Below are 13228 nucleotides of genomic sequence, written 5' to 3'. Positions count from 1 at the left end.
ATTGCTGTATTTTAACAATACAGTATGATGATTCTATCAACTGCCAATTATCCAAATGAATTCATATTAATCTTCCTGAATCAAGAGTTTAAGCTCATCTTGTTTATTTCCTGACTTTGTGTTGTTGTTGTTGTTGTTGTTATATATTTATCCTGCCTTTTTATATTAACTCAAGGTGGGGAACATACTTAATACTCCTGCCTCCTATTTTGCCTGCAACAACAATCCTGAGAGGTGGGTTGGGCTGAGAGTGAATGACTGGCCCAAAGTCACCCAGCTAGCTTTCATGCTTCAGGGAGGCCAGTCTCCTGGTTTCTAGGCCAGCACCTTAACCACTGCACTGAAGTGACTCTCAGACTCTCACTCTCTCTAGTACTTTAGTTTATAACTGAAAACCTAAGATCAAAAGCGAGGAATCTGCAGCCCTCTGTATTTTCCTGGACTGCATTTACCATTATGCCTGATTACTGCATGGCTAGGGTGATAGGAGATAGTTTCCAGCAGCATTGGGCGGGGGGTGTCTTAGACATTGTGCTGCAGTGTTTATTTTGTGTTGATTAGGCACATTCTCAAGTCCCTTCCCTCTTTTTTTGGTAGCATCCAAGTTCCTAAATTTATTGCATCTTTTAGCTGTTGTCTCCATCCCCAGAATTGGGAGGATTGATTACATTCCAAAATTTAGAATAATCTAAGTGATTCAAATCTATTGCTGTAGTAGAAATATACTGGTGACATTTTAAAATTATCACAATTCTTATCTATATACTTCCTAAATTCTGTTTTTGAATAGTCTGGAGAACATATTGATAATAAGATAAATTTATTTCAGGCATCTTCAAAAAACGATATTTTGAAAATTTGCAGGAAAGAATATGAGGTAAGCATTTTGCAGATATTAGTTGTTTTCCTCATAGGTAACCTTGTTTAATATACAGTAGATTGATTATATAGTCTGGCTATAGTTTCCACACTATAAAGCTTTGTAGAAGAAAATCAAACCAGGTTTAATGCTATGTTATATTGTTTTTTGGCAAACTGATTTGCAAATAAGCACCAGCAAAATGAACCTGTATTTTTCCCTGCTTCATCCTCTATTCTCTGTAATGTTTTGCTTTCTTTTCAGCATTAGTCAGTTTCATGTTACCTATAACCCAACACAGACTTTGGTTAATAAGTCATGTGTTCTTGTAATCTAGAAATTGTAGCCATAAATATCTGTGTGTGATCTGATGTATGTAAGCTGTTCTTTTGTGTTTGATGTTTGTGTAATAAGAAGGCATATTGTGATTCAAGAGACTTCCCCAAACCTTGAATGGGCTGTTCGTTGGCCCCATTCCTTGCTGTTGCCAGTCATGCTAACCTTGCACCTCTGCTACCTTGCCCAGCCTAAAAAAGGGCTCTCTGTGTGAGAGAGACTTTTCCAGGTCTCTTTCTTCCACCACTCAAGGGAAGACTATGTTCCATTCAGATTCTAGAGAGCTTCCTTAGTCTGTTGCAGTAAAAACAACAGGCTTTTATTATAGTGTACTTGTGGACTAGAGCCTATTTCATTAGATGCATGGACTATTTTCTTGAAATAAAGCTACAAATGGCCACGGAATGAGAAATAATGAAATTAAATGGAGGAGGAACATACAGTGATAATTACCTGGTGCGGATGCCTTTTTGTTAGGTCTACATTTAGCAGAAATTAATTTATGGAGCAACCTGACAGAGGGCATTCTTAATAGAGTTGTTCTAGTCATGGAATGCTGTCTCTGTTCATTTGCAGCTGGCTCTAAGTCTTGTCAGTATTTAGTGTCAGCTGAAAATGTATTTGTTCAGCCAGGCCTTTAATGCAGTGTATTTCCTACATTTCTTATTGTTGTTCCTGTTCTGATTTTAACTAGAAATGTTTCATTTTAAGATAATATTACAGTTTTAATCCTATTTTATTTCCCTGATTTGATGTTGTTATAGTTATAAGGAAGTAAATGTTAACAATTGTTAATAATAATATATATTGTTAGCTTCTATTTATAAAACAATTGTTGAAAATGGCACCTATATTCTTGTATTGGTGAATTGACTAATATATGAATATCACTAGTATGTCCCTGTCAAATGTGGGCTGGATCCATACACTCCTGGCTCTTGTAGAGGGCTTGTTGTAGTGTGGTCAGCTGGATCTTGGAAGTAGTCAGTTCCCTCTTTAGGAGGGGGAATGGTTCTTTTGGCTTTGAAAGAGATTCTGGTGTGTTCCCTCCAGAAGCCCTCCTTAGATTCAGTTCCAGTTTTCCCTTTTTAGAGAAGCACTTTAGAGAAAATGAATTCTCTGGACTTTTTTCAGCTGGGGTGCATGATAAATGCTTCAGCTGAAGGTCAGATGAAAGCAGAAGGAAACTTACCAGGGATGGTAGAAACTAGGCTGAAAAGTGTGAGTGTCTCTCTGCTCAGGGGCTGAGAACCCTGCTTCGATCTCGGCTCCCTCTCATCTCTGGGGCCTGTTTAAAGAGCTCCCTGCCGAAGGATTCAGCTAAATCCTTCATGCCTGAATCTCGAAGGATTTTACCCATCCCCTGAGGCACCCCACGCTCCTTACCTTACCGCACTGCCTCTCCACTCCGGGACTGTTTAAAGAGCTCCTTGCCAAAGGATTCCAGCTCTGTGCAAGCAAAGTTACTTTTTCATGACCATCATAACTACGAATGGTCATTAAACAAGGACGACCTGTATACTACTGCTCGTAACAGTGTTACTGAAGTGGATAAGGAGACAGTATATATCACAGTAGTGCAGCTTTTTTAAATACAATTTTTATTGAAGAAATTTTTAACAAGATAAAAACAATATAAATATTAGAAAAGAAACAAATAGAAATAGAAAAGAGGAAAGGAAAGGGAAAAGATTATAAAGAAGCAACTTCCAATTTTTTTTGACAGCATTTATAAATGCATTTATATTTTACCCTCTGTCTCTAAGATTACATCATAATTTCCCTCTTTTCTTAAGCTACCCTTTCTAATCTTCAAACCCATAACTCACAAATTCATTTTTCTCTTTTTTCAGCAAAAAGTCCATAAAGGGTTTCCAGTCACTGATAAATGTAGTTGTTGTTCTTTCTCTAATCCAACAAGTTAATTCTGATATCTCTGCTAATTCTGTCACCTTCACCAACCATTCCTCCATTGTGGGTATTTCTGAGTCTTTTCATTTTTGTGCATATAATAGTCTCACAGCAGTAATCATATATAAGAATAATCTTCCATGGTTCTTTTCTAATTGACTATCCATTAATCCCAGCAAGAAAAGTTCTGGTTTCAGTTCAGTGTTGATCTTTAAATTTCTTTGTATCATTATATGTATTTGAACCCAAAAATTTTGGGTTTTTTTACAAGACAGGTAAAATGATAAAATGACCCTTCATGTTGTCCAAATTTCTAACATAAATTTGAAGTACCTTTATACATTCTGGACAATTTTTCTGGAGTCATATACCAATGGGACATCATTTTGTAAAATTTCTCTTTTAATGGTAGTACAGCTTTATTTATTTCATTGAATTTATTATAGTCACCCATTCTGACAGAATCTGGATGGTTTACAAAATCTAATACAAATTTAAAACAATTAAAAATATAAACAGAACAAAACAAAACAGCCTAGCCTAAAAACAGCCACTAAAACACAGCACAGCAGTGGTCATGTGAAACCCAGGCCTGGGACCAAAGCCAGGTTTTAAGAGCTTTTTGGATCCCCAGGAGGGTGGGCCTCATCTATAACCCTGGGGGAATGCTGTTCCAGAGGGTGGGGGCTGCAACAAGGCCCACTTCCTAGGTCCCACAAGAAGGTGACATTTACATAATAGAAGGGACCTGGAGTGCATATGCTCTGCCTGAACTTACCATAGCAGGCAGAAACAGTGGGCAGTCCCTCAGATAACCAGGCCCTATGCCATGGGGCTTTAAAGATAACAGCCAGCATCTTGAATTGCACCTGGAAGCCAACTGGTTGCCAATGCAACTTGCATAGCATTGGTGACACATGGGCACAAACTGCTCATGCCACTGCCTTTTGAACCAGCTGTAGTTTCTGGAGGGTTTTCAAGGGCAGCCCCATATAGAACACTTTGCATTAGTTCAGTCATGAGGTGAACGTGGCATGAGTGACCATCTGCAGGGCCTCCTGGTCAAGGAATGGGTGCAACTGGCACACAAGATGTATCTATGCAAAGGCCCTCCTGGTCTTAGCTGCACCCTGCTCTTCAAGCAGTAGCTGCGAGTCCAGGGACCACCCCCTCCTAGGCTGCCTTTACAACTCAGGAGAGGCCAGGATGTGACAAACAGGTGGCCAAACTTACAGATTGGATTACCTTGTCTACTACCTTGAAAATCACAGAATCAAACTCAGTACAGGTAACTTCACAAGATTGTGCCCTGGACAGCTCACTTGGATCTGCTCGATCAGTGTCCAACTCTGAGTGAATCCAAGCAACTTTATCCACTAAATTGCATGAATACTCCTTGCTGGGGCCCTGCAGATGATCCTGAGGCCCGACCCCCTCAACAGGGAATGGGTCGCTCTAAATATGGCTCCTGGGTGGCTATCGGCAGATGCAGTAAGACCAGAAAAATAATGTTTCACAACCCTTATCACCACGATGTAGGTCCAAATATGAGCCCTAAGTTGTGGTCAGTTGGATTCACTCTTTGTTTTTCTGCTATGGTGCTCCAGGCTTAGGGTTATCAGATATCTGAATAGGCAAAGGAGGACATGGACAATTGGAAAGAAGGACAAATGGGGGAAGAGGAAGACACACAAACTGTTTAATATTTGTATTTACATTCATTGGAGAGGAAGGGATTACAAATGAGTAAATAGGCATACAATGGGGAATACCCATTGAGAGGAATGTGCTAGTGCCAGCTGTTTGAAACTCTGAGAGGCTGAAAGAAACATTGTTCTGTGGTCCACACAGATCCTTTAGAAGGTCCATTGCAGCCTCCCCATGTTCATAGGCCAGAGCTGTTCATTGTCTCCGCCTCTGCTGCTTCATGTGCCAACTGTCAGCTGGCGAGATCCCACTGAACCTCAGTCCAGTCTTACTGGGGTGCAGTTACTCATTGAATTCACATGTTCTGTGTTAAATGGAACTGTGATCTCACAGAAGCAGCTGGGAGGAGATGGGCGGGGATAAATTAGATAAATAAATAAATAAATAAAAAGAAAAGTAAATAAATATAATGATAAACACCAAATATGGGATTTCATTGGGCTAGACCTAGCCTCTTAGAATTTAAAGATTTCTATAAAGTTTCTTGATTAGCAAGTTTATGTTAAAGTTGTTATTATGTCAGGAGCTATATACAATAATTCAGGTGACAGATACTTAATTTTGGATAATATATTTTGGTACAAAATTTAGTTTAAAAAGTTCTTGAAAAAAGGAAGGGCTAGGAAGGCGTTCACAAATACAAGCATAGTCATTATCTTATTCACCATGAATTCCCATGCTCTTGAACAAACAAATGTAGGGAGCATATGTGTGTTTAATTTGATATTCCTCACCTTTTCCAATGTTTGCTGAATGGTCCACGATACCTGAAAGTTTGAGAAACATTTTATAAGGTACTGTATGTGCTTTCTGTTTTCACATATTTTTTCAAGGTATATGAAGAAGAAAGGGAACCATCTCATGATTAACATTATGAAGGGTGTTTATTTTGCTTAATCACACTGAACATCCATCTGATAGTACCTCATATCACCTAATAACAAATGTGTACGTATAGTGTAATGCTATTCAGAGGTAGCATTTACATGACATGCTAAGCTAAGCCAGAAAGCTTGGTCTCTTTAAATACATATACTGCTGTCGTTCCCCACCCCCTCCCCCAGCTTTGTCATGCTTGGACAACACACTAAACATCAAAACTTCTGCATTACATCTTTGTTAGGTCTTTGTATCAAATTCTGATATCTGGTAAGTTTAAACTTTACATTGCATATTGTCTGACCTTCAGAAAAAGTATTGGTAAACTAGCTAGTCTTTTTAGCTAAAAGTACTATTTTCTGTTCTAGTATAATGTACAATAATATATAATAAGTACATACAAGTTTAATCAGCTAAATAATTGCAATAAGAAATTTTCTTTTAAAATAATTCATAATGTGTACGTGGATTTCTGTTGCCTAATCTTTTAAATCAAATACTGATTTTGAAAGAATTGCATTTAACAAAATAAAATCATTAGTCAATAGTCTCCAGCCTATTTTCTTCAAAACAACCATTTCTTAATGTCTTGTTTCTATTTTACCTCTTCTTTATTTAAGAGGAATATGCCATCCCATCGCTTTTGTTTTTAGATGCACTCTTATCAGACTCAACAGTGAATTTGGTGTGCTCTGAGAAAAATAAAACCATGGAGTCCTTGGTGCTCTCTGAGCCCTGTTGTTTTTTTGTAGACGTTTCATTTCCTGACTAGGCAACGTCTTCAGTGCTGGAAGGGAGTGGGGTTTGCTCTCTGTTTATATACAGTAGTTTGCCCTGACGGTGTTGGTGGGGGTGTTGTTCTCTCCTTGGTAGTTCCTAGATTAGGCTGTTGTTTACTGCTTGCTCAGAGAGCACCAAGGACTCCACAGTTCAACCCTGGGTTACAGATATTCTCTTTGATTAGTGAAACTCTACCACTGTATATGAATATATATATAGTGAAAATATTTTCACAACTAAACTACGGTCTACCATGATGCACATTAACACAATTCCTGGGAATTATGGTTAAAGTAGTTTTTGAAACCATTGTTTGTTTTGTTTGAAATTTATGGTAATATTTATTGCATACTAAACAGCGTAACAAAACAAGGTTAATTGAAAGCAAAAAAATAAAAGCTTGCAGAATTATCTTTCTGGCCACACAAAAGTCTGGAACCATGTGACTTCAAAGTAGTTGGATTCACACATTGTACTGAGTCCTAATATGTATGAAAGGGAATCTGAATCAACAGTGATTTACTGCTTTTAGAAACCACATTTCGAAACCATAGTCTCTGCTGGCTTATTCATTGTTTTTGATTACAATTACAATTGTGCTTGTTATGATATGTAAACAGGGACACATGATTTTTTTTATATAATTTTTTATCACAGAGGTACAAGGCAAGAACTGCTATAGAAGAAGGAAAAAAATAGGAACAAGCCATGATTACTTTGCTGATCTACAAGACTGGCATTGTCTTGTTTCTGTCTTTTTCAGTAAACCGTGAACAAAACTGTGGCTTAAGTATCATCATTCCAAGATCCCCAACCTATTTGTTATGCTGAAACTTAGTTTAATATGGCATGTCAGCATGTGTACTCTGTTGTTCAAAACTCCAATATTTTTTTTTTAAATAAGGAAAGTGCAATGGCTTACTGCTTTTGCAGCAAAGTTGTTTACGTTAAACTAGTGGAAGCTGCAGTAAAAAAGTTGCAAGAAGGATTTATTTTAGGAGTCCAAGCATTTCATTCTATTCCCCATCCTAATTTTCTTCCATAAGAGTCACATCATTTTTTTTTACCACTCAGGATACTGTTTTTGACACCTTAATATATTTTTTCCCTAAATATTTTTTTTGTCCTTTTGCAAACTTTGAGATTCACTTAAGTGTACATGATGACATTCTGGCTATTTAAGTCCAATAGATTGAACGGGGAATGCTGTTAATACATAGCTCAATTTCCCGCTGCAAATACACATTTGAAAATACGGTTTTTTTAGTTACTGAGGAGATCATAATTTTGAATACTTCTGAACTATAACCATCAACCTAGAGCTTTATCTCTTCTGTATTGTACCACTCCTCTGTTATGCTGTGTTTCCTTCTCTTTTCTGGATTTCTGCATTGCTGTAGGAGATTCACCAATATTTGTTGGAGAACAGAAAGGAAAGGTAAGAGAGTTTTCAAAAATAGGAGTGAAGTAATGGTAGCTTCTCATGATAATTTTTTTCCTAATTCTTATTCTCTTTTGTTGCATTTATTTTATCATGTGTCATTTCATTATTTTTATCTTAATTAGAGTTATTTCAAGAATGTTTACAAATACAAAAACAATAAACTTAATTATCTGGTAATTTTTTTTCCCATTTGTCATGATATACCTGTACTTACTTGTTTTTATCCTTCTCCCATGTATTATTGTTATGGATGCATCTTAGGTCTGTTTATATGTTTCATGATAAAATCATTATGAGGCAAACTGCCAGTATAGTTTTCTAGATTTGGGGATGAAATGGTGGCTCTCCAAACTATTTCAGTATCTCTCCATGTTGTTAGCTCATAATCTTGAATAGAAACATATTTCAAAATAAAATACATAGGGTGGAGTAATATTTAGTCTTTGATGTGAAAGAGACTGAATTTTTAAAATTTCCTTTAAAAAGTGATTGGCATGTGGTTGCCACTGAATTCTTTTATGTTTTCTTCTTGAAATACAAAACAATTGTGTACTTTTAAATATAGTTATGAATATGAGTACAGGTATATATATTTTGATAGTTTCCATAGAGTGGTATAGAAACAAATGAGAAAGCAGCCATTAGGTCCTTTATAGCATAAGATTCTTATAATCAAATTAAAACACCTCCCACAAGCTTAGGATATACTGTAAATAAAGTACATCTGATTAATGCCAGGAAGTAACTGGGTAAAACTAGCAAAATGGAAATGGAATTCAAAACAAAACAATACTTTAATTAATGATATAAAAACAATAAACTTAATTATCTGGTAATTTTTCCCATTTGTCATGATATACCTGTACTTAGATGTTTATATCCTATATGATTAGTTAAACTAATACTTTAACTAAAGAAAAAGGGGTTGTTGTTGTTGTTGTTGTTGTTGTTATTAAGCATTGAATTTGCCAGATGGTTATTTCTAATCCACTGGATTTACAACATTTCTCTGAGTTTATATATCAGAAAAAAAACCTCCTGAAAAATCAACGTTCTTTCTATGTAGTTAAAATAGTTTTATGAAATGAAGGTGTTTCAAATGGAAATGAAATCCAGTGATTTTATGAGGAGATAATGTTTATGGAGTTGCAGGAAAAAAATACATCAAATTTAAGGACATAAGAATTTTGAAGAAATCTTTAGCAAAATGAAATCAAGCAAAGGTGTAGAGAATCTTTCAGAGTTGGCCCTAATTTTCATATAGGAAAATTAATTATGGATTATAAGGAAGATGATTCTTGGGAAGGCATCATAAAGTATAAATTTGGAGCAATTTAATTGTGCTTCTCAAATAACATATAAACTAATTCCAAATGATAAACTACTTTTGAAGCTTTGCAAGGGGAGCTGTTGGAAGCCTAAAATCTCATTAAATATACTTAAGCCCACTAGATACTTGCTTGAATGTTACAAGAATTTACCTTCCGGAGAAATGAAGAGCTAAATTTCAGATTGTTGTATATTAATCTGAAAATAATAATTAGTAAAAAATTATGGTTGAGTGTTGATTGTCAGCTGTCTCTTAAGGGCACTGAACTGTCTGTAGCTAAATGCTTTTAATGCTAACTTCAGCCACTTACTGCAAACCACTCATGAAAAACATGTTATTCACTGAAATGAAGGGTTCCTGAAGAGGAATAGGGAGATTTGGGACACTGAGGACAAGCAACAGCAGTTTCCTATATTACTTTTTTCTGTGTGTAAGTTCCTAAAATGTAAGTAGAGGAAGTAATCAGAATAAACAGAGTATCTAAACAGTAGGCATGTTTTCTAAACTTTAGCAGATGATGAAATGTTGCAGTTTGCTTCTTCTGACTACTTTCAAGCCATTTGGTAAACAGAAAGAAAAAAAAGAATGACTATTCAGAAAATAGGAAGGATTTTAGTCACATTCTAAATATCCAGACTTCTGCAACAGTACTTAAAAATTCTAGTGTGCATAAGTATGGCTGCTAATACTTGAAGCAACATACTTTTAAGTTTATGAAGGAAACAAATGGAAAGGTAATAAAATTCAGAAATGCTTATACTCAGTTTGGCATTTCAGGCTACTGTTTGCAGTCAACAATAAAGTCATAATGCTTTTTTATTTTTGTTATTGAGAATTGTGTCCAGTTTTTGTGTGATGCACTCTAGTGCAGCTGTTATTCTTGTTTTCTTCTTGCATTATTAACTTATGATTAATTCATTAATTCAAGGGTATCAAAATATTTTATTAACTTTGAGAAATGAAATTTTAGGGGGGATTTCCATGCTTATTGTGCAGTACTATGGCAATATATATAGGTACATTTTATTTGGATTCTGTTGTTTATCAGAAAAATATTTAGCATATCTACCTTTAATTTTTTCCACTAATGGCTGTTGATTATGCTTTTTGTTTTTATTTTTAGAACACCCTTTTTAGTTGTATTAACAGAAATGAAAGTAAGTATCTTATTTTCTAAAAATCTGAATTCTGACATTTTATTCTCTTCTTGATTTAATTTTACATTCTAAAATTTTTCAAGAAGGTATAACATCTGTTTCACATTGGTCAGGTTGACTGTCAAGCAGACTAGATTGCATTTCCTCTAACCTTTGTTGCTCTTTTTTATGCATTTGAATACATTTTAGTTTCAAAATGTGGACCGTTTTGGCCAAATATAGTGGTAGGAGCAATGTTAGTTAGTGCCTGAGATTCTGAACAATATAGTATATTTATGTTTATCAGCAAAGATAAATATAATTTTTAATGATGAAATCTCTTTTTTTCCCTTAGTGGGATCAGTTTGTTGCAGTTATGCTGGCCATCAAACAAATTGCTGGGAATACTGTCAAGCAATCTTTCGAACAGATACTTCACCAGGCCCTTCCCAGATAAAAACTCTTGAAAGTTACTGTGCCTCTGTGAGCCCACTGTTAGTTAATTGTGTGAATAACTATACACAGTCATATCCAATGAGAAATTCAACAGATAGTAAGTATGAGACAAAGTAAACTTTGATATCTGATCAACTAATGCATGGAAACAACACAATGAGATTTTTGCAGATTAGACCTTTTCAATTCATTTATTGGGTATTTTTTTAAAAAATCCACACAATTCTATATTCTAAAATTAAGGAAAACATATATTCTGATTATTCTACGGGGAAAAGCCATAGATCTCTTAATAGAAGATATACTATGCATGCAGACCTCTTAAGTTATCTTCAGCTAGGTTAGGAAAAACTCCGCAGTACCTGAGGAAACATTGTTAATCAATAAGAGGTATTTCTGAGGTAGATTGATTTTTAAAGAGCAATTTCTAATTATTTTTCTTTCTTTATTTTACAATAATTTTTTTCATGATTCAATGGTACTGTATAAATTGAAAGAAATATTCAGTGTTTTAATTTTGCTTTTTATTAATTGAATACAGACTATTGAGTAGTTGGGGCCATATGCTTATCCTTCCAGTGCTACAGAATGAGTTAGTTCGTTTATTAAATTTCTACCCTGCTGCAATCAAATGTCCCTCAGCGGTTTACAAGGAATCAGTATGTTGTTGTTTATTCATTTAGTCGCTTCCGACTCTTCGTGACTTCATGGACCAGCCCACGCCAGAGCTTCCTGTCGGTCGTCAACAACCCCAGCTCCCCCAGGGACGAATCCATCACCTCTAGAATATCATCTATCCATCTTGCCCTTGGTCGGCCCCTCTTCCTTTTGCCTTCCACCCTCCCTAGCATCAGCACCTTCTCCAGGGTGTCCTGTCTTCTCATTATGTGGCCAAAGTATTTCAGTTTTGCCTTTAATATCGTTCCCTCAAGTGAGCAGTCTGGCTTTATTTCCTGGAGTATGGACTGGTTTGATCTTCTTGCAGTCCAAGGCACTCTCAGAATTTTCCTCCAACACCACAGTTCCAAAGCATCGATCTTCCTTCTCTCAGCCTTCCTTATGGTCCAGCTCTCGCAGCCATATGTTACTACAGGGAACACCACTGCTTTAACTATGCGGACCTTTGTTGTCAGTGCGATGTCTCTGCTCTTAACTATTTTATTGAGATTTGTCATTGCTCTTCTCCCAAGGATTAAGCGTCTTCTGATTTCCTGACTGCAGTCAGCATCTGCAGTAATCTTCGCACCTAGATATACAAAGTCTTTCACTGCTTCTACATTTTCTCCCTCTATTTGCCAGTTATCAATCAAGCTGGTTGCCATAACCTTGGGTTTTTTGAGGTTTAGCTGCAAGCCAGCTTTTGCACTTTCTTCTTTCACCTTCATCATAAGGCTCCTCAGTTCCTCTTCGCTTTCAGCCATCAAAGTGGTATCATCTGCATATCTGAGATTGTTAATGTTTCTTCCAGCGATTTTAACTCCAGCCTTGGATTCCTCAAGCCCAGCTTGTCGCATGATGTGTTCTGCATACAAGTTGAATAGGTAGGGTGAGAGTATACAGCCCTGCCGTACTCCTTTCCCAATCTTAAACCAGTCCGTTGTTCCGTGGTCTGTTCTTACAGTTGCTACTTGGTCGTTATACAGGTTCTTCAGGAGGCATACAAGATGACTTGGTATCCCCATACCACTAAGAACTTGCCACAATTTGTTATGGTCCACACAGTCAAAGGCTTTAGAATAGTCAATAAAACAGAAATAGATGTTTTTCTGAAACTCCCTGTTTTTTTCCATTATCCAGTGGATATTGGCAATTTGGTCCCTAGTTCCTCTGCTTTTCTAAACCCAGCTTGTACATCTGGCAATTCTCGCTCCATGAATTGCTGAAGTCTACCTTGCAGGATCTTGAGCATTACCTTACTGGCATGTGAAATGAGTGCCACTGTTCGATAGTTTGAACATTCTTTAGTGTTTCCCTTTTTTGGTATGGGGATATAAGTTGATTTTCTCCAATCTGATGGCCATTCTTGTATTTTCCAAATTTGCTGGCATATAGCATGCATTACCTTGACAGCATCATCTTGCAAGATTTTGAACAGTTCAGCTGGGATGCCATCGTCTCCTGCTGCCTTGTTATTAACAATGCTTCTTAAGGCCCATTCAACCTCACTCTTCAGGATGTCTGGCTCTAGCTCATTGACCACACCATCAAAGCTATCCCCGATATTGTTATCCTTCCTATCCAGGTCTTCTGTATATTCTTGCCACCTTTTCTTGATCTCTTCTTCTTCTGTTAGGTCCTTGCCATCTTTGTTTTTGATCATACCCATTTTTGCCTGGAATTTACCTCCAATGTTTCTAATTTTCTGGAAGAGGTCTCTTGTCCTTCCTATT

At 36.5% G+C, this 13228-nt stretch overlaps 1 protein-coding gene across 3 annotated transcripts in view; it reads left to right on the top strand.

Moving 5' to 3' along the window:
* Positions 1–13228, top strand: part of RECK (reversion inducing cysteine rich protein with kazal motifs) — a 145083-nt gene that overhangs the window by 51698 nt on the left and 80157 nt on the right. For 2 of the 3 annotated variants that reach the window (XR_010067988.1, XM_063304266.1), the window contains exons 6-8: positions 830–877; positions 10370–10403; positions 10738–10935. Coding sequence is in view for 2 of the 3 variants with exons in the window: in XM_063304266.1 (XP_063160336.1) it covers positions 830–877; positions 10370–10403; positions 10738–10935 (280 nt within the window). In the remaining variant the exon portion in view is untranslated. Of the gene's footprint in view, positions 1–829; positions 878–7874; positions 7911–10369; positions 10404–10737; positions 10936–13228 lie in introns of those variants that run through there. The other variant, XM_063304268.1, reaches the window with a different exon arrangement.

This window comes from Candoia aspera, chromosome 4 (genome assembly GCF_035149785.1).
Source record: "Candoia aspera isolate rCanAsp1 chromosome 4, rCanAsp1.hap2, whole genome shotgun sequence".
Classification (NCBI taxonomy): domain Eukaryota; kingdom Metazoa; phylum Chordata; class Lepidosauria; order Squamata; family Boidae; genus Candoia; species Candoia aspera.
Note: the sequence above shows the minus strand (reverse complement) of the source record. Positions and strands in the feature narration are given on the sequence as shown.